Here is a 26951-nt window from a genome sequence, read left to right on the forward strand (position 1 = left end):
CTTTGATATAAATCACAGCAAGATCTTTTTTGACCCATCTCTTAGAGTAATGAGAATAAAAACAGAAATAAAAATATGGGACCTAATTAAACTTAAAAGATTTTGCACAGCAAAGGAAACCATAAACAATACAAAAAGACAACCCTCGAAGTGGGAGAAAATATTTGCAAATGAAGCAACTGACAAAGGATTAACCTCCAAAATATACAAACAACTCATGCAGCTCAATATCAAAAAAACAAACAACCCAATCAAAAACTGGTGGAAGACATTTCTCCCAAGGAGATAAACAGCTGGCCAACAAACACATGAAAAATGCTCAACATTATTAATCATTAAAGAAATATAAATCAAAACTACAATGAGACCTCACCTCACACTGGTCAGAATGGCCATCATCACAAAATCTACAAACAATAAATGCTCATCTCTTAGAGTAATGAGAATAAAAACAGAAATAAAAATATGGGACCTAATTAAACTTAAAAGATTTTGCACAGCAAAGGAAACCATAAACAATACAAAAAGACAACCCTCGAAGTGGGAGAAAATATTTGCAAATGAAGCAACTGACAAAGGATTAACCTCCAAAATATACAAACAACTCATGCAGCTCAATATCAAAAAAACAAACAACCCAATCAAAAACTGGTGGAAGACATTTCTCCCAAGGAGATAAACAGCTGGCCAACAAACACATGAAAAATGCTCAACATTATTAATCATTAAAGAAATATAAATCAAAACTACAATGAGACCTCACCTCACACTGGTCAGAATGGCCATCATCACAAAATCTACAAACAATAAATGCTGGCGAGAGTGTGGGAAAAGGGAACCCTCTTGCACTGTTGGTGGGAATGTAAATTGATACAGATTTGACAATTCTGTTAAAAAAAAGAAATGTAGTTTAATAAACATATAAAAAGGGAAATATTCAAAAATGAGTTGAGAAAGAGGTTAATATCAATATTTATATGCTGGAGTAGTGACATAGTATGGATGAAGGAATTTATGTAGCAGAAAATAACGTCAGGATGAATGCCCTTTAATGATAGGCGATAGAGGACAGAAGCAATTTACCAGTAGAAGGGATAACCACAGACAGGAACAGGGAAACCAGAGAAAAACACAGTGTATGACTGCAGATCTCTGTAGGGTGCTAGTTGTTAGTGGAAAGATAAAGAAGTTATCTTCTGATCACTTTTACTTTCCCAGGAATATGAGAGACAAAGATTTAAACTGAAATTTAAATACAGGGAAGATTGATCGGAATTTAAAAAGAGAAGAGAGAGCCAGAAATAATAAGCTAGGATACTGGGAAACTGGATTGATTAGTGAGAAGCAGCATCTGTCAGAGGGACCAATGGCTTCCTTGAGGTCTGTGGTCAGGAAGTCAAAGTAAGAGCAACCAATGTAGAGTGTGAGAGTCTGTGTGTGTGTGCGTACACGTACTTGTGTTTTTTTCTCCTGTTCTATGCCACCCATGTGAATGAAAAATATATGGGAAGTTGGGATTAACTTCAGGATAGAGGTGTTTTGAGGTGAGTGATATGGAAGGAGACAGAGGCAGGATAATGCAAGTAAGACAGTGGTTATAACTGTGAGCCATGGAATTAGGTTGGGCAAAAAGGAGATAAGGATTTGGTAGGAGGAAGAGGCAAAAATGATGTTTGAATGTGGCATCAGTGAACAAGGATTCTTGAGAGTGCTTTGAGTTTCCTGCTCACCTCTTCAGCTAATGCCATGCTATGCTGCTGCCACTGGCTGTAACACATCTCTTAATGGTCCAATTATGTATAAAATATAAATATCTGTTATTAGGGAAATATTCTCACCTTTATAGTTTATTAAGTACAATTTTGATTTTTGATATCTCTCAATCTATTTATCTATACACATATATATGTATCTACCAATATATAAATGGCATTTCAGTCTTAATCCAAACCAGTTTGTTTTAAGGCCTTTTCTGATTGCTTTCTTTAAATTCATCTCCCCAACTCCTAACCTTATCCCAGCCCTTTATAATCTCTTTTCTACATAATTTTTCCCTATGGCAATTAATATATCTGCTCTATACCATGTTAAGTTATGATCTCTCTCAAATATATGTATATTAGGGAGAGAGTAAATATGAATGAATTATTTTTTATGATCATAGCTTTCTAGAAGAAGTACGAGAATTGAATCCTCCAACCCTTCCAGGAAACAGTTTAGCAGTTGCCAGTCTGTTACACCTGGCCTGAAATGAAGACTAAATCAACTCAGAATTGACTACATCTACAGAGACACTTTGGCTACACCAGTTCCTGCATAGTGATTTCAACTGAGGGGTCATAGCAGACCACCAAACCAGGTGTGAGACCCCCTTCACAATGGCCTGTGAGTTGGGTATTTGTAAACTTCCAACAAATCTTTTTGAAATTAAGAAGAAAACTCATTTCTTCCAATATGAGAAGACTACAATAGAGTTAACCAAAAAGCAAACGTAATTTGCTGAGTTCAAAATTCAAATTTTCCTTGGAAAACAGGCCACACAAAATCCAATTTAGAGCTTGAAAGGAAGCCCATGGAATCATTATTCCTTAAGTGGCCTTCCCAGAATCAGTTACACATATGTGCTATATGAATGTGGGTTTATGTGAGCATCATCCCAAAAAAGCTTGAGACCCCAAAATAACTGAAAATACAGTGTTTCAGAACCCAATGAATCAATGAGAGGAAGTTGAAGTTTTTTCATTAAAAATAAAAAGGGGACATAATTTGATTCATCAATGATTTATAAAGTGATATTTAGTTCAATGATGCACTTTACTATTTATATTTTATTAAATGTTCATCATTCATGAATATTTATGGAGCACATATGAGGTGAGGGCATTTCTCACCACCTCTGCTGGGCAGTGCTAATCTAACTCACTATATTCTGTCACCTGGACCATTTCCAAAGCTTTCTGATATGTCTCTCTGCTTCTATTACTGAAACTCTCTACTTCATTCTCCACACAGGAGTCAGCATCATTTAATGAGCATGTAAATTAAAAACAAAAAAAATGTAAAAATTAAACCTTTCATTTTCAATCTCACTCTCTCCTCAAATTACTGCTCCATTTCTTGTTTCCTTATTTAAAAGTAAAAATATTCGTTTAATAAACTGTGTCTTCATCTCAGAACTTTTCTCACATTTTCTCTTAAATCCACTTCAAACATAATTTTGCACCCTCCACTCCAGTAAAACTGCTTCCTTGACAGTGTCACCAATGACGTTTGTATTGCTAATGCCAATGGTTAATACTTTGTCCTTATTTCACTTGACATAATAATATTTGACAACATTGATCACTCCTTCTACTTGAAATAATTTACATGCATTTCCAAACTTTATCTGCTCTTGTTTTTCCTCCTGTATCACTGACTGATCTTTTAAATTTCCTTTGCGAGTTCTTCCTTCTCCCCTGGAAACCTAAATATCGCAGTGCCTCTGGGCTCAGTCCTTGGTCCTCTTCTCTCTTCCATCCACACTCACTCCTTTGTGAGCTTACCTAGCACCACAGTTGTATATCTGAAGACTCCCACATGTATATTTCAATTGGAGACCACCTCATACAGCCAGCTGTGCACTCAGCTTCTCCACTGGGGTGTCTAATTGGCAACACAATCTTAGATTTTGAAACAATGCTAAGAACCATAGCTTGCAGTGAAATAGGTTGTGGAAAGAAAAACAAAGAACACATCAATCCTTCAAATTTTAGGATGAATTTAAAGTATCAGAACAATGTGTTATATCAAGTAATTTTACAAACATGTTTCTCAGTCATATTCAGCTCAGTGTGCCATTTCTTATTTTAACAATGTTAGCGTGGTAGCAGCTGCAAAACAATAGCATGGGGAATGGTATTGCTAGTTGGATATGTGTGGTCCCAAGTACAAATCTCAATCATTTGGAAGATGAGGGGCAATATGAAATTTAGAAAAGATACTTTTATAGCCAAAATGTACTGCTTCTTATTTATGTAATAACATCTGTAGATTGTAGTTCTATTTTTTTTTTTAAATTTCTGTCAAGACTTCTGTGTCTCTAACAATTGTTACCAAGGTAACCTTTTCTGAACCTATCATTATTCTCCAGGAAGACACCTGCATATATTTTGTTCAGGTGTCAGCTTCCTATTGCTTTTGACCACTTATTCACTGGAAATGCTTCTAGTTCTTTATCGGTTTTGCTTTTCAATGTCATTTCTATTTGTCTAGTTTCGGGTTTTTGTTTTTTTGTTTTTTTTTTTTTTTACTCCTAAGAGTATAGAATCTAATATTAGATTCACTTAGCCAGCTTCTGTCAGGAAAGAAACCCAAAATCTCCCAGTGGTGAAGAATTCAGACATTAATAAATTACGATTTGAGATTTGAATACATTCTTGCTGAGCACACATAATTAATATTGGTATGCCAAAACAATATAGCTTTTTGTATTTCATAAAAGCAATTTCTCAGCAGAAGTTTAGAGGGCTAGTGTTCTTTCCTATGTTCATTGATGACTTTTGCATTTATATTTGGATAGAATTTATGTTGTGGAATGATTAATATTGAGGCAACTGACTCCAAATCGTATTTTTCTCCTGGAACTTTAAATTCACAAGGGCTCCCTGATTGATTTCTAGCATATAAGTATGTTTAAAAGAGCTAAACTTACTCTTTATATTTTTTTAAAGTAACATTTGTGTAATGGATATAACAGTAAAATTTATCTTAGATTATTCATACAATGCCTTTTCTGTATTACAAGCATATAAACATACTTTAGATAAACTTCAATTCAAAAAAGCATAAAAATGTAAAATACCTTGATGTATAATTCATATATTTCTTTTTTTTTTTTTTTTTTTTTTTTGCGGTACACGGGCCTCTCACTGTCGTGGCCTCTCCCGTTGAGGAGCACAGGCTCTGGACGCGCAGGCTCAGTGGCCATGGCTCACGGGCCTAGCCGCTCCGTGGCATGTGGGATCTTTCTGCACCGGGGCATGAACCCGCGTCCCCTGCATCATCAAGCGGACTCTCAACCACTGCCCCACCAGGGAAGCCCCCATATATTTCTTAATGTTTAGTGAATTTTAGATTAAAAAGCGTAATTTTTGTTTTTATTAGTTTCTTTTACAAGAGACAAAGAGCCTCTTGACCCTCCTGCCCCACTTGCATGGAACAGGTTAGTTCAGGATTTGCAGAGTAGATATGTGGGTGCCAGTTATTTACAACCAACATGTTGATACAGACAGAGCAGGTAGAAATTTACCTGAATAACCAGGAGCACAGAGGCAGATGTATCCACCTGTTCTTTTGACACAATTTTCTCCATCAGGACAAGGTGTGATTTCACATTCATTTATATCCAGTTCACAAAAAGATCCATGATACTCAGGTTCACAATTACATAGAAATCTAGAGAAAAAAAGAGAAATAATGTAACCACAAAAAGCATTTCATTATATACATAATTCATATATATATTAAATTTCAGACTTTTAACTAAATTTACAGAAATTGAAATATTTCCATTTTATTTTTTTCTTTAAAGAAAATACAATTCACCTTTGTTGGTTTAAAACCTCGGGAGTTCCCCAAGTCAAATTAGAAACTGGCCCCATTTATAGAGAGCAAGAATAAACCAAAGAAAGAGGCAGACCACCCCAGATCAGTAGATGGCAGGTTTAATAAGTAAGGGAACTTAAATCAGAGGCTTGTCTTGGGTGGTCACAAGATGAGTGGATCTCTGAACCTGCCCACCAGAATCTTAAGGTTTATATAGACACATTAAGGAGGATCAGTAGTGTGCCGTCCAGATGGTCTCAATAACACATTATCATCTCAAGGCTGTATCCTTGATGTGGCTCCTAGTATGGGAATGGTGGGAGGATGAACATATCACGAATGGGGATGGAGTTAGGAGCCTCCCATTGCCTTGGTTCAGCTCATGAGTCAACCGAAGTTCAAGTCCACTTGATGACCTCCTCCAACAATCTTCTAGATATTTTTCTCCTTAAAAGTTCTTTATGTGGGAGTGTTTTTTAAAATGAATGTATTTGGGTAAAAAATTACTGGAATTTCATAGATACTATTGAGCTTAATTCTGTACCTGTATTTGTTTTGTTATAGTATAAATATCACCTTTAACTATATTCTATGTTGAAAATTGAAAATTATTCTCTCCATGGATTGAATAACATTTTGTTCCTGATACTAAAGTCCTTCTAATTAATTTTTTTAAAAATCCTTTTAACAAAAACAATTTCATTAGTGATTAATTATAGTAGCAGATGTTGCAGAAATTGAATGTTATTCAATGATTAGATGTCAGGTTCAAAGTGTCATGAACTTAATGGACGGAGGGACTCTCAAAAACCTTGTCATTGAGAATGACTTCCAGAAACTTCATTTGAACCCACTTTCAATGTCCAGTTCTCCCCTCTTTATCTTATGCATCAGCCTCTGATGACTGAGTTGTTGAGTTCAGATTTGTCCTCAACTCTTATTTGGAAGTGTTTCTTTGTTCTTATGTGCATTTCTTTCTATTGATTCAGATCCTGTCTCAATTGACTCTTGACTTCTTTCCTCTGTAGTCTAAGCTGTGGCAGCTACAAATATAAGTACATGTGGCAAGATCACTTTGAATTTATTCTCATTCTCTTCTTGGATATTGTGCCCACCAAGTTTATGTTTAAACATCTAGTCAGTCTGTATCTGTTTGCCAGAAGGGAGAGGACCAATCCTCCTTAGATGAATTGTGACTAGTTTTAGTTATATGTTGGTGGAATAGCATCAGTAAAAGCAACAACCAAATAATTGATGATAAAACCAATAAATAATGTTAAGAGGAAGAAACAAGATAATTTAGTCTTTCCTAATTTAACTTCTATATTCATAAAAATATTAATGAAAACATGGAATGAATTTCTATAGATAAAATTAAATTGAGAGAGAAGTGCACTTAGCAAAACAAGCTCTATATAGTTACAATTCTCCCCCCTCTTGTAGAAGTCTAGAAAAAAGCTTTATCAAATATCCTTTCAATGCTTTTTTCTTTCTTTTTGCTGCACCATGACATGCAGGATCTTAGTTCCCTGACCAGAGATTGAACCCATGTCCCCTGCAGTGGAAGCAGAGTCTTAACCATTGGACCACCAGGGAAGTCCCTCAGTGCTTTTGAGACAGATTTTTGTTCTGATTTTCTGAGGGAACCTCTTCCTAATTGTTTCGACATAATCATAATTTCAACAAAAATCATAACCACCAGAAATCTAATATATCCAAGCTCCCATTCACCACACATTAATTTACTGAATGCCAAACATTAGTCGTATACCCAGACCCAAGTGTAAATAAGCTTGGTTTTACTTTTGAAAGTCTCATAGACAATTTAGGGACATGGACATGTAAACCAGGACAGTAAAGATATGCCAATAGAGACAGGTGTACAATCCTATAAAAACAGAGCTAACTTCTAGAGAAAGTGACAGAAAAGGTTTTACCAGTTAATCATAAGGAAAGAGAGGCTTTGAATCTGTTGGACAGAAGGCATTAAAATTGCATGTATAATGTCACGCTGGTATAAAAGAGTACTGTGCTTCTCAAGAGCTCTCAACATGGTAGGGAAATGACTGTAACCACTTTTTTTAGGGTAACGTTAATCCAGTTACTATGACTCCCTGAAGTTATGTTCAAATGGGGAAAATTTTCTCCATCTCCACTATCTCACTAATATCTTCCTATCCATAAAGAATCTTTTAAATGCTTGCTAAAATCAAGATATACTTGCTAATGATATTGTCCTTGATTGCTGTTGTGTGTTCTCAGTGAACCCATGATGATTCCAAGGGATCATAGAGTAGGCTGGAGCTGGGCACAGTGTTCGCAGATGTGGCAGTAAAAGGTATGTCCAGGACATAGTTTTTTTACTGATAAACTTGAAAATGTATTACTACAAAATACATAACATAATGACTTTAATTTCAATTTATACATTTGTTGCATGTACTTAGGACAGTTCTATCATATTTCCAAAAGTTGCAAAATCTACTTGGTAGTCTGAAATGTTGAATATTAGAAGTTATTTTAGGACATCTTTCTTCTCAATGATAGATTTATAATAATGACCACTGATTTTCTCAATCTAATCTAAATAGCAATTTATTCATTAAATTTATAGAGCTTCCTCTCTTTCTGTCTCTCCTTTATTTCTCTCATATTGAAAATGAAGAAATATCCATATCCCTTGTATTTTGCCACCCAAGTTTCATTTTCTATGATTATAGAAAGGTTCCTGAGTGGTTTCATGATCAAATCAGTACCCTAGAATCTGGAGATTTCAACCAACTTAAAATAGGAGATGTTCTCCATTGATGGTCCTAACTGAATCATCTCTATATAATTTGCCAAATGGTATTTTCTAACTCATCATTTATTCTACATTTACCAGATGACTTTTGACTGTTAGGAGGAGCTTTTAATTTTCTTTCATTCATTTATTCATTTGTTCATTTATTCAGTTATTGATTTGTAGCTATACGAATTCATGATTTTTATTTTATTCACTGTGTCAAATATATAACTATTATTATTGATTTTGATACTCAGTTTGTGTGAGATTCGGATAGTGGGAACCTCTTCAAGCTGTCTCTTGAATCCTTTTGACCCATCTCCATCATTCTTTGAGCACTTGCTTACTTTCTAGCAAGATGTTCCAGGTTTATCTTACATTTTTCCAGTCCTAGATGTGAAATCAGCCATTTCTCCTAGGAGTCCTGGCTCCTTTAAGTGAAGGGTGGTATTTAGAAGCCAAGATAACTTGTATGTGTATGTGTATGTATGTGTGTGTGTGTGTGTGTATATATGTATATACACACACATATATGTGTGTCTGTATATGCACACATATATGTCCATTTCTATATCTTTGTGTATGTGTGTATATATGTATATTATAAGCATACATATTAATGCATGAATGCATACTAACACTCCATTTCTAATTTGACATAATAGGATTCATTTTAGTTTAGCCAATTCTATGTCTGCAATTCTTTTTTGTAACAATGAGAAATGTTGTTTTCATTATTTTAAACATACTATTATTTACTTCCTCCATCAGTTAATGTGAAAATTTTCATGTTCTTTGTCTTCCTATGGTGAAGATGTGGGATTTTTTTTAAATTGAAGTCTAGTTGACTTACAATTGTACATTAGTTTCAGGGATACAAAATAGTGATTCAATATTTAATATATAATAAAATGATCACCATGATAAGTCTAATTACCATCTGTCACCATAAAAAATTATTACAATATTATTGGTTATATTCCCTGTGCTGTACATTACATCCCTGTGACTTGTTTATTTTACAACTGGAATTTTGTACCTCTTAAACCCCTTTATATGTTTAACTCAGCCTCCCACCTCCTACCCACCTGACAACCACCAATTTGTTCTTTCTGTCTGTGAGATATCACTTCACACCTTTCAGAACGGCTTTTAACAAAAAGACAAGAAATAACAAGTGTTGGCAAGGATGTGGAGAAAAGTGAACACCTATGCACTGTTGGTAGGAAGATAAATTGTTGCAACTGCTACGGAAAACAGTATGGAGGTTTCTCAAAAAATAAAAAAATAGAACTTCCATACAATCCAGCAATTCCCTTTCTAGGTATATGCCTGAAGAAAATGAAAACACTAATTTGAAAAAGACATCTGCACCCTAGTGTTCAAAAGAGCATTATTTACAGTAACCAAGATATGGAAGCAGCCTAAATGTCCATCAACAGATGAATGGATAAAGAAGATGTAGTATATACACACAGTGGAATATTATTAAGCCATAAAAGAATGAAATGTTACCACTTGCAAAAACATGGATGGACCTATAGGGTATTATGCTAAGTAAAATAAGTCAGACAGAGAAAGACAAATTCCATATGATTTTACTTATATGTGGAGTCTAAAAAACAAAACAAATGAACATACACAACAAAACCCATAATAGTTTTTGTTTGTTTGTTTGTTTGTCTGTGTGGTAGTTTTGAGAATGTATGACAAGATTAGATTTTCTTACCTACCTAGAATTATCATTTGCTCATTTTTTCAATTATAATTACCATCTAAAGTTTAGCTTTGTGGATACTTCTATAGTTTTTACTAAAACTTTTATTCATTTATCGCATCATATTAGGGCAAATTTCCATGAAGATCAAATCTTTATTCCAGAATAGAGCTTCAACCTTGAATCTCTGTGTATAGTCTTTCCCAGGAAAATTAATGTATATATATGTACTCTCTTTCCCTACTTCCCACTCTTCCCTCCACCTCCCTTTCTCTTTCTCTTCCCTCCCCACTCACCCCTACACCTCTCACTAGGAGAGGCAAGCACAGTGTTGCACACTCCCAATTTGTTCTCTCTGCACTTAACCTGGCCCTTCAGACACTTAGAAAATGAAAGTGCATGGTTGTGTCAAAGGATCCTCACCAGACGTTTCCTCCTACTGGCCTCTGGCTAAAGGACCCTATCCCTTCAGCATTTCCTTCTATTATTACCTGGGGAGGTTCCCATCCCTTCTTTATGCAGAACACATCTACCTAGGCTGAGGGGAAAAAAATAAAATTGAACGTTTTTATTAACATCTTAAGTGATGCATTTTATCTTATAATAGTTATTGTACTATATACTAAAAGTCTCTAAAACATTTCTTCCTTTTGATGAAACTTTAACCACTTTTAAAAGAATGCATATAGTAAACATATCCTATTTCAAAGAAACACTTAAGACCATGAAATATGTAATATATTATTTTTTCATATTTTTTTTGAATTTTTGATTTTTTTTAACTTTTCTATACAGCAGGTTCTTATTAATTATCCATTTTATACATATTAGTGTATATATGTCAATCTCAATTTCCCAATTCCTCACACCACCACCCCCTGCCACCACTTTCCCCCTTGGGGTCCATAAGTTTGTTCTTTAAATCTGTGTCTATATTTCTGACCTGCAAACTGGTTCATCTGTATCATTTTTCTAGGTTCCACATAATATGAGTTAATATACGATATTTGTTTTTCTCTTTCTGACTTACTTCACTCTGTATGACAGTTTCTAGATCCATCCACGTCTCTACAAATAACCCTAGATGTTCCAAATAAAAGATAAGACTTTAATTTCAAAAGTTTCAGTGGAATTAAATAGGTTGTGAAGGTTTTGAACATTTTTGTTTAAATTTCTTTTAATTTGATAGTAATATAAAATTTTTTACTTATATTTTCAACATACTTTTCCAATCACCAAAATGCATTTTAACAGGGGACTTCTGAGAAAAACTTCAATACATTAAAATAAAGTTGAGATTAAGAAGAGTAATTGTAATTTACATGAGGCGATTTTTCCATGATGAAAACAGATGGAAAGGTGTTAGATAATCACAGAGGCATACAGCCCGAAGATGAACCTCTGCTTTACATTATTCTTTTATCTTGTTTTTTTATCTTACTTCAGATGAGGAAAGAATTAATAAGTAGAGAAATTGTTTTTATGCTTCTAGAAAGCTGGCTTATTTTAAAATATAGTGACTGTATTGATTAAATCATATTAAAAGATCCAAGACAAAGTATAGAGGATTCTTTTTTTAACATCTTTATTGGAGTATAATTGCTTTACAACGGTGTGTTAGTTTCTGCTGTATAACAAAGTGAATCAGCTATGCTTATACATATATCCCCATATCTCCACCCTCTTGCAACTCCCTCCCACCATCCCTATCCCACCCCTCCAGGTGTTCACAAAGCACCGAGCTGCTCTCCCTGTGCTAGGCACCTGTTTCCCACTAGCTAGCTATTTTACATTTGGTAGTGTATGTATGTCCATGCCATGCTCTCACTTCGTCCCAGCTTACCCTTCCCTGCCCCGTGTCCTCAAGTCCATTCTCTATGTCTGTGACTTTATTCCTGTCCTGCCCCTAGTTTCTTCAGAAACATTTTTTTCTTTTGATTCCATATATATGTGTTAGCATATGGTATTTGTTTTTCTCTTTCTGACTTTCTGTATGACAGTTTCTAGATCCATCCACGTCTCTACAAATAACCCTAGATGTTCCAATTAAAAGATAAGACTTTAATTTCAAAAGTTTCAGTGGAATTAAATAGGTTGTGAAGGTTTTGAACATTTTTGTTTAAATTTCTTTTAATTTGATAGTAATATAAAATTTTTTACTTATATTTTCAACATACTTTTCCAATCACCAAAATGCATTTTAACAGGGGACTTCTGAGAAAAACTTCAATACATTAAAATAAAGTTGAGATTAAGAAGAGTAATTGTAATTTACATGAGGCGATTTTTCCATGATGAAAACAGATGGAAAGGTGTTAGATAATCACAGAGGCATACAGCCCGAAGATGAACCTCTGCTTTACATTATTCTTTTATCTTGTTTTTTTATCTTACTTCAGATGAGGAAAGAATTAATAAGTAGAGAAATTGTTTTTATGCTTCTAGAAAGCTGGCTTATTTTAAAATATAGTGACTGTATTGATTAAATCATATTAAAAGATCCAAGACAAAGTATAGAGGATTCTTTTTTTAACATCTTTATTGGAGTATAATTGCTTTACAACGGTGTGTTAGTTTCTGCTGTATAACAAAGTGAATCAGCTATGCTTATACATATATCCCCATATCTCCACCCTCTTGCAACTCCCTCCCACCATCCCTATCCCACCCCTCCAGGTGTTCACAAAGCACCGAGCTGCTCTCCCTGTGCTAGGCACCTGTTTCCCACTAGCTAGCTATTTTACATTTGGTAGTGTATGTATGTCCATGCCATGCTCTCACTTCGTCCCAGCTTACCCTTCCCTTCCCCGTGTCCTCAAGTCCATTCTCTATGTCTGTGACTTTATTCCTGTCCTGCCCCTAGTTTCTTCAGAAACATTTTTTTCTTTTGATTCCATATATATGTGTTAGCATATGGTATTTGTTTTTCTCTTTCTGACTTACTTCACTCTGTATAACAGACTCTAGGTCCATCCACCTCACAACAAATAACTCAGTTTCGTTTCTTTTTATGGCTGAGTAATATTCCAGTGTATATATGTGCCACATCTTCTTTATCCATTCAACTGTCAATGGACACTTAGGTTGCTTCCATGTCCTGGCTATTGTAAATAGAGTTGAAATGAATATTGCAGTACATGACTCCTTTTGAATTATGGTATTCTCAGGGTATATGCCCAGTAGTGGGATTTCTGGGTCATATGGTAGTTCTATTTTTAGCTTTTTAAGGAACCTCCATACTGTTCTCCATAGTGGTTGTATCAATTTACATTCCCACCAACAGTGCAACAGAGTTCCCTTTTCTCCACACCCTCTCCAGTATTTATTGTTTTTAGATATTTTGATGATGGCCATTCTGATTGGTGTAGGTGATACCACATTGTAGTTTTGATATGCATTTCTCTAATGATTAGTGATGTTGAACATTCTTTCATGTGTTTGTTGGCAATCTGTATATCTTCTTTGGAGAAATGTCTATTTAGGACTTCTGCCCATTTTTGGATTGTGTTGTTTGTTTTTTTGATATTGAACTGCATCAGCTGCTTGTAAATTTTGGTTATTAATCCTTTGTCTGTTGCTTCATTTGCAAATATTTTCTCCCATTCTGAGGTTTGTCTTTTCATCTTATTTATGTTTTTCTTTGCTGTGCAAAAGCTTTTAAGATACATTAGGTCCCATTTGTTTATTTTTGTTTCTATTTTCCATTTCTCTAGGAAAAAGGAGAAGTAAAAACTGACACTGCAGAAATACAAAGGATCATGAGAGATTACTACAAGCATCTATATGCCAATAAAATGGACAACCTGGAAGAAATGGACACACTCTTAGAAAAGCACAATCTCTGTGACTGAACCAGAAAGAAATAGAAAACAGACCAATCCCAAGCACTGAAATTGAGACTGTGATTAAAAATCTTCCGCCCTTACAGTTAGGTCTTTAATTCATTTTGTGTTTATTTTTGTGTATGGTGTTAGGGAGTGTTCTAATTTCATTCTTTTACGTGTAGCTATCCTGTTTTCCCAGCACCACTTATTGAAGAGGCTGTCTTTTTTTCATTGTATATTCTTGCCACCTTTGTCAAAAATAAGGTGACCATACATGCATAGGTTTATCTCTGGGCCTTCTATCCTGTTCCATTGATCTATATTTCTGTTTTGTGCCAGTACCATACTGTCTTGATTACTGTAGCTTTGTAGTAGAGTCATAAGTCCAGGAACCTGATTCATCCAGCTCCGTTTTTCTTTCTCAAGATTTCTTTGGCTATTTAGGGTCTTTTGTGTTTCCATACACATTGTGAAAGTTTAGCCAGACTCATCAAGAGAAAAAAGGGAGAAGACTCAAATCAACAGAATTAGAAATGAAAAAGGAGAAGTAAAAACTGACACTGCAGAAATACAAAGGATCATGAGAGATTACTACAAGCATCTATATGCCAATAAAATGGACAACCTGGAAGAAATGGACACACTCTTAGAAAAGCACAATCTCTGTGACTGAACCAGAAAGAAATAGAAAACAGACCAATCCCAAGCACTGAAATTGAGACTGTGATTAAAAATCTTCCAACAAACAAAAGCTCAGGACCAGATGGCTTCACAGGTGAATTCTATTAAACATTTAGAGAAAAGCTAACACCTATCCTTCTCAAAATGTTCCAAAATATAACAGAGGGAGGAATACTCCCAAACTCATTCTACGAGGCCACCAACACCCTGATACCAAAACCAGACAAAGATGTCACAAGGAAAGAAAACTACAGGCCAATATCACTGAAGAACATAGATGTAAAAATCCTCAAAAAATACTAGCAAACAAATCCAACAGCACATTGAAAGGATCATACACCATGATCAAGTGGGATTTATCCCAAGAATGCAAGGATTCTTCAATATATGCAGATCAATGTGGTATCCCATATTAAAAAATTGAAGGAGAAAAACTATATGAACTTCTCAATAGATGCAGAGAAAGCTTTTGACAAAATTCAACACCCATTTATGTTAAAAACCCTCCAGAAAGTAGGCATAGAGGGAACTTACCTCAACATAATAAAGGCCATATATGACAAACCCACAGCCAACATCATTCTCAATGGTGAAGTACTGAAACCATTTCCACTAAGATCAGGAACAAGACCAGGTTGCCCACTGTCACCACTCTTATTCCACATAGTTTTGGAAGTTTTAGCCATAGCAATCAGAGAAGAAAAAGACATAAAAGGAATCCAAATCGGAAAAGAAGAAGTAAAGCTATCACTGTTTGCAGAAGGCATGATACTATACACAGAGAATCCTAAAGATGCTACCAGAAAACTACTAGAGCTAAACAATGAAATTGGTAAAGTATCAGGATACCAAATTACTGCACAGAAATCTCTAGCACTCCTATACACTAATTATGAAAAACCTGAAAAAGAAATTAAGGAAACACTCCCATTTACCATTGCAACAAAAAGAATAAAATACCTAGGAATAAACCTACCTAAGCAGACAAAAAACCTGTATGCAGAAGACTATAAGACACTGCTGAAATAAATTAAAGATGATACAAACAGATGGAGAGATAAACCATATTCTTGGATTGGAAGAATCAACATTGACAAAATGACTATACTACACAATGTTATCTACAGATTCAATGCAATCCCTATCAAACTACCAGTGGCATTTTTCACAGAAGTATAGAGTTTTTAATGAGAGTTTTGATTTTAAAATATTTTTGTAGTATTAAGATTTGACCTATATATTTCTCAATAGATTATTTTATATGGAACCTACAGTCAAATACAAAAATGAAACTATAAAATGTTACTGGTGAAACTTTACTATAAGAACTTCGTAGCCTGTGTTATACCAATTGAAATTTTGTTAGAATTTATAATACATTTTAATGCAATTTATTCCTTTTTCTTGTAACACTAAATCAGCATTCCTGAACAACTCTTCTTTGTAAGTAATGGCATTTCTTAATCAAATAATTATTAATATTTTCTATTTGCAACATGAATAAAGATTCCTGTATTAAAATTTTATGAAGTTAAACACTGTAATATTAAAAAATTAACCATTTATAAAATATGATATAAATCTTACTCTCTGTTCTTTTTTTTTTTTTTTTTTCAGTACGCGGGCCTCTCACCAGTGTGGCCTCTCCCGTTGCGGAGCACAGGCTCCGGACGCGCAGGGTCAGCGGCCATGGCTCACGGGCCCAGCTGCTCCGCGGCACGTGGGATCCTCCCGGACCGGGGCATGAACCCGTGTCCCCTGCATCGGCAGGTTGACTCTCAACCACTGTGCCACCAGGGAAGCCCCTCTCTGTTCTTTTATAAGTTTTCATTTTTTAACAGATACAGGCTTATTTAAGTATACAAGCATATGTAATAAAAAGTAAATAGAGTATTTTGAACATTTGCACATAGAAAAAATAGCAAATTTACTATTAATCTAAGAGGATATTGAATACTCTATGATATGCATATTTTACTTTTTATGTTTCAATTTATCTACATCTTTAAGATGCTGTACTTTAAGGTGTTGTACATTCTGTGTACCTCAAACAAAATGAAAAGAAGTAAAGTATGGATATTGCTCCATAGTTTTCTTTTTTTTATAGTATCTTTGTCTGGTTTTAGTATCAGGGTGATGGTGGCCTCGTAGAATAAGGTTGGGATTGTTCTTCCCTCTGCAATTTTTTGGAAGAGTTTGAGAAGGATGGGTGTTACCTCTTCTCTAAATGTTTGATAGAATTCTTCTGTGAAGCCATCTGGTGCTAGGCTCATGTTTGTTGGAAGATTTTTAATCACAGTCTCAATTTCAGTACTTGTGATTGGTCTGTTCATATTTTCTATTTCTTCCTGGTTCAGTCTTGGAAGTTGTGATTTTCTAAGAATGTGTTCGTTTCTTCCTGATTGTCCATTTTATTGGCATATATTTGCTTGTGGTAATCTCTCATGATCCTTTGTATTTCTGCAGTGTCAGTTGTTACTTCTCCTTTTTCATTTCTAATTCTATTGATTTGAGTCTTCTGTTTTCTACCTATTTTCTCCACAGAGTAATTATATTTAAAATAGTCTTTTTATGTCATTATTATAATTTTAGTACATAAGGCCACAGATTTAATCTGAAACAATGTTGCTATGGCAAAATATTCAGTTGACTAGAAGTCATTCAGATTAATAACTGGTTTCTAGGTAAAATTTTATAGAAAAATGTACACATTTTGGTTTGCATTTAAATGCACCTTAACCAATCATTTTCAACTTTATAACAGTAAAGCACTTTTAAAATCATGAACATCACACACTATAAAAGAATAGTGATAATGATTTGGCTATAATAACAGCAGACAGCATTTGAAAATATTTCTTATTCTGTATTCTTTGAATGGAGCTGCCACTATTACTCTAATTATTCTGGTGAATTCTCTATTTAGTTATACATTTTTAGTAAGTTGACATTATTGTTACTGACCTAAGTGAACTGATGAGTATAGCTTAAAAGGACATTATCTCTACTGAATATTAAACATATTTTATCAAGTGTCAAAAATGTCAATTCCAGTATCCAGTTTCACAGTGACTTTGTATATGAATTGGGGCTGTCATCTACATGCTGTCATAGCTCAAGGAATTCATCTTTAAATGATATCATCAAGTATTAACTATTTCAGACCTCAGATCCAATAACCAAGAGGAGGGAAGAGATTAAAAAAATGGATATAATCATGAAGTGTTTTTCAATAATTATCATTTTTAATATTTTTCTTGTTATAGTGTCTATAGTTTAGTTCAATTTGTACTAAATATACAGATACAACAATTGTTTTTAAATGAGTTGTTAAATTATTTCAATTTTTAAAAATATCTTTATTGGAGTATAATTGCTTTACAATGGTGAGTTAGTTTATGCTTTATAACAAAGTGAATCAGTTATACATATACATATGTCCCCATATCTCTCCCCTCTTGCATCTCCCTCCCTCCCACCCTCCCTATCCCACTCCTCTAGGTAATCACAAAGCACCGAGCTGATCTCCCTGTGCTATGTGGCTGCTTCCCACTAGGTATCTATTTTATGTTTGGTAGTGTATATATGTCCACGCCAATCTCTCACTTTGTCCCAGCTTACCGTTCCCACTCCCCATATCCTCAAGTCCATTCTCTAGTAGGTGTGCATCTTTATTCCCATCTTGCCCCTAGGCTCTTCTGACCACTTTTTTTTTCTTTTTTTCTTTTATTTTTAGATTCCATGTATATGTGTTAGCATACGGTATTTGTTTTTCTCTTTCTGACTTACTGCACTCTGTATGACAGTCTCTAGGTCCATCCACCTCACAACAAATAACTCAGTTTCATTCCTTTTTATGACTGAGTAATGTTCCATTGTATATGTGTGCCACATCTTCTTTATCCATTCATCTATTGATGGACACTTAGGTTGCTTCCATGACCTGGCTATTGTTAAGTAGAGATGCAATGAACATTTTGGTATATGACTCTTTTTGAGTTATGATTTTCTTAGGGAATATGCCCAGTGGTGGGATTGCTGGGTCATATGGTAGTTCTATTTTTAGCTTTTTAAGGAACCTCCATACTGTTCTCCATAGTGGTTGTATCAATTTACATTCCCACCAACAGTGCAACAGAGTTCCCTTTTCTCCACAACCTCTCCAGCATTTATTGTTTGTAGATATTTTGATGATGGCCATTCTGACCAGTGTGAGATGATATCACATTGCAGCTTTGATTTGCATTTCTCTAATGATTAATGATGTTGAGCATTCTTTCATGTGTTGGTTGGCAATCTGTATATCTTCTTTGGAGAAATGTCTACTTAGGTCTTCTGCCCATTTTTGGATTGGGTTGTTTGTTTATTTGATATTGAGCTGCATGAATTGCTTGTATCTTTTGGAGATTAATCCTTTGTCAGTTGCTTCATTTGCATATATTTTCTCCCATTCTGAGGGCTGTCTTTTGGTCTTGTTTATGGTTTCTTTTGCTGTGCAAAAACTTTTAAGTTTCATTAGGTCCCATTTTTTTATTTTTGTTTCTATTTCAATTTCTCTAGGAGGTGGGTCAAAAAGGATCTTGCTGTGATTTATGTCATAGAGTGTTCTGCCTATGTTTTCCTCTAAGAGTTTGATGGTGACTGGCCTTACATTTAGGTCTTTAAACCATTTTGAGTTTATTTTTGTGTATGGTGTTAAGGAGTGTTCTAATTGCATTCTTTTACATGTAACTGTCCAATTTTTCCAGCACCATTTATTGAAGAGGCTATCTTTTCTCCACTGTATATTCTTGCCTCCTTTATCAAAGATAAGGTGACTACATGTGTGTGGGTTTATCTCTGGGCTTTCTATCCTGTTCCATTGATCTATATTTCTATTTTTGTGCCAGTACCATACTGTTGTGATTACTGTAGCTTTGTCGTATAGTCTGAAGTCAGGGAGCCTGATTTCTCCAGATCCGTTTTTCTTTCTCAAGATTGCTTTGGGTAATTGGGGTCTTTTTTGTTTCCATACAAATTGTGAAATGTTTTGTTCTACTTATGTGAAAAATGCCAGTGGTACTTTGATAGGGATTACATTGAATTTGTTGATTACTTTGGGTAGTAGAGTCATTTTCACAGTGTTGATTCTTCCAATTCAAGAACATGTTATATCTCTCCATCTGTTTCTATCATCTTTAATTTCTTTCATCAGTGTCTTATAATTTTCTGCATACAAGTCTTTTGTCTCCTTAGGTAGGTTTATTCCTAGATATTTTATTCTTTTTGTTGCAGTGGTAATTGGAATGCAAGAGATTTCTGTGCATTAATTTTGTATCCTGCTACTTTACCAAATTCATTGTCACTTCTAGCCATATTTATCTCTAGTTTTAATGAAATTCCAATCAAAATCCCAGCAAGTTATTTTGTGGATTTTGACAAACTGAACTCAAAGTTTGTATGGAAATGCAAAATACCCAGAATAGCCCACACGATATTGTAGAAAAAAACAAAGTAGGAGGACTGACACTATCCAACTTGAAGATTTACTTTAAAGCTGTGGTAATCAAGACAGCATGGTATTATTAAATAATAGATAAATAGACCAATGGGGTTTCCCTGGTGATGCAGTGGTTGAGAGTCCTCCTGCCGATGCAGGGGACACGGGTTCATGCCCCAGTCCAGGAAGATCCCACATGCCGCGGAGCGACTAGGCCCATGAGCCATAGCCGCTGAGCCTGCACGTCCGGAGACCTGTGCTCCGCAATGGGAGAGGCCACAACAGTGAGAGGCCCGCATACCGCCAAAAAAAATAAATAAATAAACCAATGGAACAGAGTAGAGAGCTTAGAAGTAGAGCCCAATAGATACTTTCAACTGATCTTTGACAAAGGGGAGAAAGGCAATACAATGGAGAAAAGATGGCCTCTTCAATAAATGGTGCTGGAAAAACTAGACATTCACATACAAAAAACAAACAAACAAACAAAAACCAATCTAGACAGAGACTTTATACTCTTCATAAAAATTAACTCAAAATGGATCACATACTTATTGCAAAATGAAAAATTATAAAACACCTCAAGGTAACGAAAGAGAAAACCTAGATTGATGATCTTGGGTAACGAAAGAAAAAATCTAGATGATATTGGGTTTATTATCTTTTTAGATATGACACCAAGGGCATGATCTATGAGAGAAAGAACTGATAAGCTGGTCTTCATTAAAGTTTTATAAAATCTTCAATGTCAAGAGGATGACCTGTCAAGCAACAAACTGGAAGAGTGTATTTGCAAAAGACATGTCCAGTAAAGGACTGCCACCCAAAATATACAAAGAACTCTTAAAACTCAACATTAAGAAGACAAATAACCCGATTTAAAAATAGGCCAATGACCTTAGCAACCTCAACAAAGAAGACATACTGATGTCAAATAAGCAATGAAAATATGCTCCACATATGTCATCAGGGAAATGCAAATCAGAACAACAGTGAGATGCCACTACACACCTATTAGAGTGGCCAAAATCCAGAGCACTGACAACACCAAATGCTTGTGAGAATGTGAAGAAAAAGAAAGTCTCATTCACTGTTGGTAGAAACGAAAACTGGAATAGCCACTTTGGAAGACAGCTTGGCAGCTTCTTACATATTTTTTTACTAAACAATATGTTGCATGTATTATTCTGATAATTTTTTCTTCCATTCAATCATATTTTCAATAAATATTTAAGTAATATATATTCTTAGGTAGTTAATTCATACTAAATAATTACATAGTTTTCTTTTATTGTTATATTACATTTTTGTTTACTTAGAGTGTCTAAATTTTCATCACTGTAAACATATCACAAATGTGTAACTTTGTACATATCTTCTTGTACCTGTATTTAAGATTTCTCTAAGGCATATACCTATACATGAACTTTATGATACTTTTCCCAACATAGCTCTTTATCCTCCCTTGAACAGTGGATTAGATTCGCCTTGCAAAGACAAAACACCTCATTTTATTTCAGTTTTCCTAATTATTTGTTGACTGCTTGTTTATTTCTTTACCCTTTGAATTGCTTGTGTGTGCTCTTTGCCCATGTTTTCTCATATCCTCTCACAGATTTCAGCCAATGCTTAGTGCTCAGATTTCTATGGCTCCTACTCAGGTATTACAGAAAGCTTGTTGCCTCAAACTCCGGGCAAAGAAAGCTTGTTAGGCCCTGCCCAATTACACACTGAAAAGATAAAAGGGTGCTGCATTGATGGCATTTTTTAAAATAGAATTTATTTTGTAGATTAGTTTAAAGTTCACAGCAAAATTAAGCAGAAAGTAGAGTTCCCACATAGCCCCTAACTACGTACATGCAAAACTTCACCCACTGTCAACACCCACCCCCCAGCAGAGTGGGACATTTATTATAAATGATGAACCCAATATTATCACTCAAGTCCATAGTTCATATTAAGGTTCACTCTTGGTACTGTATATTCTATGGATTTTGACAAAACTGTAGTGCCTTGTGCACCACCGTAGTGTACAGAAGAAGTTCACTAACCTAAATATCTTCTGAGATTCATCTACTCATCCCTCCATCTCCTCTAAAATCTGACAACCACTATCTTTTTATGGTCTCCATAGTTTTGCCTTTTCCAGAATGTTATGCAGTTGGAATAATAATAAATGTAAACTATTTTAGATTGGCTTCTCTTATTTAGTAATACACATTTAAGATTCCTCTGTGAGTTTTCATAGCTTGACAGCTCCTTTCTTTTTAGTACTAATATTCCATTGTCTGGATGTACCACAGTTTATTTATACATTCATTTACTGATGGACATTTTGGCTGCTTCCAAGTTTTGACAATTATGAATAAAACTACTATATAAAAACATCTGTAAGTAGTTTTTTGAGTGGAATATAAGTTTCAACAAATACCAAGTAGTGTGATTGTTGTATCATATTGTAAATTTTGCAAGAAACTGCTAAACTGTCTTCCAAAGTGGCTGCTATTTCATTTTTAAAAAGAGGGAAATTGTCTTGGGGTTTCAAATATCTCCTATTTGTTATACTATCATCCTTAAAAGATGTCTCTGAATAGAGCCATTCCTTAGGTTGGGACACCTTTATTTCCTTCCCTAACTTTCTGATCTCTGGGGGGGATCTCTGGAAAAAGATGCTGGCACTGGGCAGTGCACCACTAATCTGGTGATCAAAAGCTATATTCAGAAAGCTCCAACATCTGTTTCATGTTTGAAGAGGCTGTATTTCAATCACAGCTCAGTCAGAATATTGTATTGGCAGCAGTTTTTCCTAATCATAAGTTGAGCGTGAGGATTAATATGCACAAAAGCTCTTTAGTGAGCTGCATGTTGGACTGTTATCTTGCTCACCAGTAGTAGTTGGTTATTTTCCATCAAGATTTTTAGGATTTTCTCGGTTTTGGAAAACACTTTGCTGTCATCAGATAGATTGAAGGGTCAATATCAACCCTGTAAATGAACTCATCATTCTTGTGTTCATGAACCCACCATGTGGTTCTCTTTCAAGCAGAGGGCATTTGAGTGGCTTCCTTCTGTTTCTCTTTGAGATCTTACTCTGGAATTGGGAAAGTGGTCTTCCAGAGCCATGTAATGAATTCATGTGGAAAACCTTCATTTAGACTTGTAAGGTCACTTTGGTTCTACTATACGTTTTATCCCAGTCTCTGCCTCAGAGCTATCTCTCAGGCCTCATGCAGGGCAAATTGGAAAGGCCAGGCAGTTGATACCTCATGCCTCAGTTTGCAAATAGTAGACATATTTTCCAAGTACTAATCCTTGCTTCTGTTTAGTTGATAGCATTTTTTATCTTAGTTCTTTACCACTCTTCCGGGTCAGAGCTTTACCATAGGAAGAGAGATTATTTGCCCCACACATTCAGGCTTGGCCATGAATCTTTCTTTAGACAGTGATTTATAGGTAAAGAAGAAGGGTGCTATTTCTGAGCCCAGGGCTTAAGAGGCTTTGCATGTTTCTGCTCGTTCTGTTGAATCTCTGCCACTCCATGAGAAGAACATGCTAGTCCAAAGAGGATGAGAAACATTTGGAGTGGAGCATTTCAACTAACATAACAGACTTGCAAACACACCTCCCCCATCAGCTGTGTTACACAGTAACCTGGGTGAACCCATTGTATTTTAAGCAAATTTTAGAAGACCACAGATATGAAAATAATAAATGATTGTTATTTTTAACCACTGAGTTTTCAGGTTTTTTGTTAAACAACAGCAGAAAACAGACTGTATATTAATTTTGAAGGAGTTCATACCTCTGTAGAGAGAGGATAGACATGGCTTAGAATTATAAATCTCTGAATTCACTTTAACTTTCATACTGGGAGAGGCAACAGGGAGAGACTCCCCTGTGACTTAGGGAATCTGTACTTCTCAGCATATAAGCCTTCCGTTAAATACCTCTGAAAGAGTTGACTTATAAACTGTTGCCAGTTTTCCCCTGCCTCTTCCAAGCATTTCTCATTGGCTTCAGATCATAAAAAGGGTTAGATTCCACCTTTGCTGATGAGAGATGGAAACATTTAACTGGAAACAGATAGCCTATGCCTTGAAAGAATTGCATAAAACCCCAGAAATCTGTTTTGTCACAAAATTGGGCAGAATGTGTGGGATTGGATCTAAGGTGATCAGACCAAGGGAGAATAAATATGACTTAAATGAGCTGAATTTATTGATATGGATGGAGAGAAAAGATTTAAGATGCTAATATTGGGTGTGGTGTCAGATAGGCTGTCTGATCAAAAACAGAGCTTAATTCCAGTTTAGGTTAGTGAGGTAGAAGTGCCAGAGTTCATAGGCTCATTGTTAATGGGAATGTCTGAATGGATCAATTATGTATAAGCTGCCCAGTTACCTCTTACTTTCTATCCCCACAGGCTATAGAAGGGCATTTAAATCTCCTCGAAAGACACTCCATCACCCAGGAGGGCACTCCACTCACAAGACTGAAATAGGGTGGGTAAGGGTCACTACTGTTTCAATGAGCTTTGTGGTGATAGTCCTTTAAAGACTGGAGGTGACAATGTGGCTTGCTGCAGGGAAGCTAGGATTCCTGATATGAATGAGAATAATGGGATCCAAGAATAATAGGATAAAGCTTGTTAGATATGCTTGACTACCAGATACAACAATGAACAAATAACCACATAAATCAGAGAAACAGAATGATGATCAACGGATAGATTCACAGATACTCTTGGCAATGGCTAGCTGGTGATGACTTTCTAGAAATGAAACATGAGGACAGAATGCTATGATGCTACATTATAAATGTAGCATCCATAAATATATGGATCTTCAGGGCAGAAATGCAATTCCAGTTGTCTTTGTTGGGATTCCTAGGTGCTTACATAATTTCGAACCTAAGCTATGTCACAGACGCAGTCCCTCAACTGAAGGACGCCCCTTTGCATTAGCATCTTGTGATATAGTCACAGATGTTTCTTGTATCATCCTAAAGCCTTCTTCAGAGGGAGCTGAGACCTTTTATTCGTATGACTATTCACTGATGAAATTAAAATGTTCAGACTTTTAGGAGTCATTGAGTTCAGCTCCCTCTGAACTTATACTTATTTTTGAAATACCACTGCTTCATCAGTAGGAGTAAAAGATTATTCAGATCTGGTGGATGGGTAATAAATCCATCTTGTTTTGTTTTATTTCGTTTTTGCTTTTCACCACAGTCCCAGAAAGTATAGTGTAGTTAATATATTTAATAATAGAATTTTCATATTGGAATAAGAGCTATTATAGAGGAAAGCCCAATTGGAAGATCTTGTAATGCTCCTTCAGACTTATCAAGATTTTAAACTGAAAGCAATTCTGTATCCCTATGGGCCGTGTAGTAATTAGTGTGCCCTTGAAAGTCTTGAGAGTTGCAGGGGTGGATTCGAACATGGACCCATCTACTTCACCGATTGGACAGTGCAAGGCCAGAGGGCCATAGAAATAATAGAAGATTATCAGAAACTTTAGCAGATTGTGATACAAATTTTACAGCAATTCTAGATGTTGGAACTCTATTAAAACACACAGACATAGCCCTTGGTACCTGGGGAGCAATGTGACCTGGCAAGTTAGTCTTTTTTTTATCGTAATCAATGAATGTCTAGTTGAATTTGTTCATTTTATTTTTTTGGAAAGATATCTTAAAAGGCCCAAATAAATATCAATTCTCCTCAAATTGACCTACAAATTTGATTAAATTCCAATTAAACTTCTGCCTGGTCTTTGTTTGCTTGTTGGAATGTGAGGAGTTATGCGGAACAGAAGAAACTATCAAAAGTGACTAAATCTTCTTGAAGCAGATTTAAAATATGAGATGCCTTGCACTATCAGTATCGAGGTTTTCAAATGTAAGTAGTAAAATTTATGGTACTGACACGTGGACAACAAATTGAACTAAGGAAACAGAATAGAGACAGAGAAATACACATAGTCAAGTATGGGAACTAGATCAGCAACAAGAAAGCATTGGCGATCAGGCAGATCAGCGAGTAAAAATGTACTCATTCAACACGAGTAGCAGGCACAACTGGTTAGTCACATGGGAAAAATGAACTTATGTGCTTCCCTTACACCACACAGCTCACACACACACAATATTCAGATAGATGAAGATTTAAATATAAAGGGCATGTCCTTTGTCTCCTTAGGTAGGTTTATTCCTAGGTATTTTATTCTCTTTGTTGCAATGGTAAATGGGAGTGTTTCCTTAATTTCTCTTTCAGATTTTTTGTCATTAGTGTATAGGAATGCAAGAGATTTCTGTGCATTAATTTTGTATCCTGTTACTTTACCAAGTTCATTGATTAGCTCTAGTAGTTTTCTGGTAGCATCTTTAGGATTCTCTATGTATAGTATCATATCATCTGCAAACAGTGACAGTTTTACTTCCTCTTTTCTGATTTGGATTGCTTTTATTTCATTTTTTCTCTGATTGCTGTGGTTAAAACTTCCAATACTATGCTGAATAATATGGTGAAAGTTGGCAACATTGTCTTGTCTCTGATCTTAGTAGAAATGGTTTCAGTATTTCACCATTGAGAATGACGTTGGTTGTGGATTTGTCATATATGGCCTTTAATATGTTGAGGTAATTTCCCTCTATGCCTACTTTCTGGAGGGTTTTTATCATAAATGGGTGTTGAATTTTGTCACAGAACTGGAGAAAGCAGGCTCCCTAACTTCAAAATCTTCTACAAATTTACAGTAATCAAGACAGTATGGTACTGGCACAAAAACAGAAATGTAGATAAATGGAACAGGATAGAAAGCCCAGAGATAAACACACACACATATGGTCACCTTATCTTTGATAAAGGAGGCAAGA

General features: G+C 35.3%; 1 protein-coding gene across 2 annotated transcripts in view; it reads right to left on the reverse strand.

Moving 5' to 3' along the window:
• Positions 1-26951, reverse strand: part of EYS (eyes shut homolog) — a 1767714-nt gene that overhangs the window by 1186920 nt on the left and 553843 nt on the right. For both annotated transcript variants that reach the window (XM_024133056.1, XM_024133057.1), the window contains exon 17: positions 5291-5436. In XM_024133056.1, coding sequence (XP_023988824.1) covers positions 5291-5436 — 146 coding nt within the window. The remainder of the gene's footprint in view (positions 1-5290; positions 5437-26951) is intronic.

The sequence above is a fragment of the Physeter macrocephalus genome, chromosome 10 (assembly GCF_002837175.3).
Source record: "Physeter macrocephalus isolate SW-GA chromosome 10, ASM283717v5, whole genome shotgun sequence".
Classification (NCBI taxonomy): Eukaryota; Metazoa; Chordata; class Mammalia; order Artiodactyla; family Physeteridae; genus Physeter; species Physeter macrocephalus.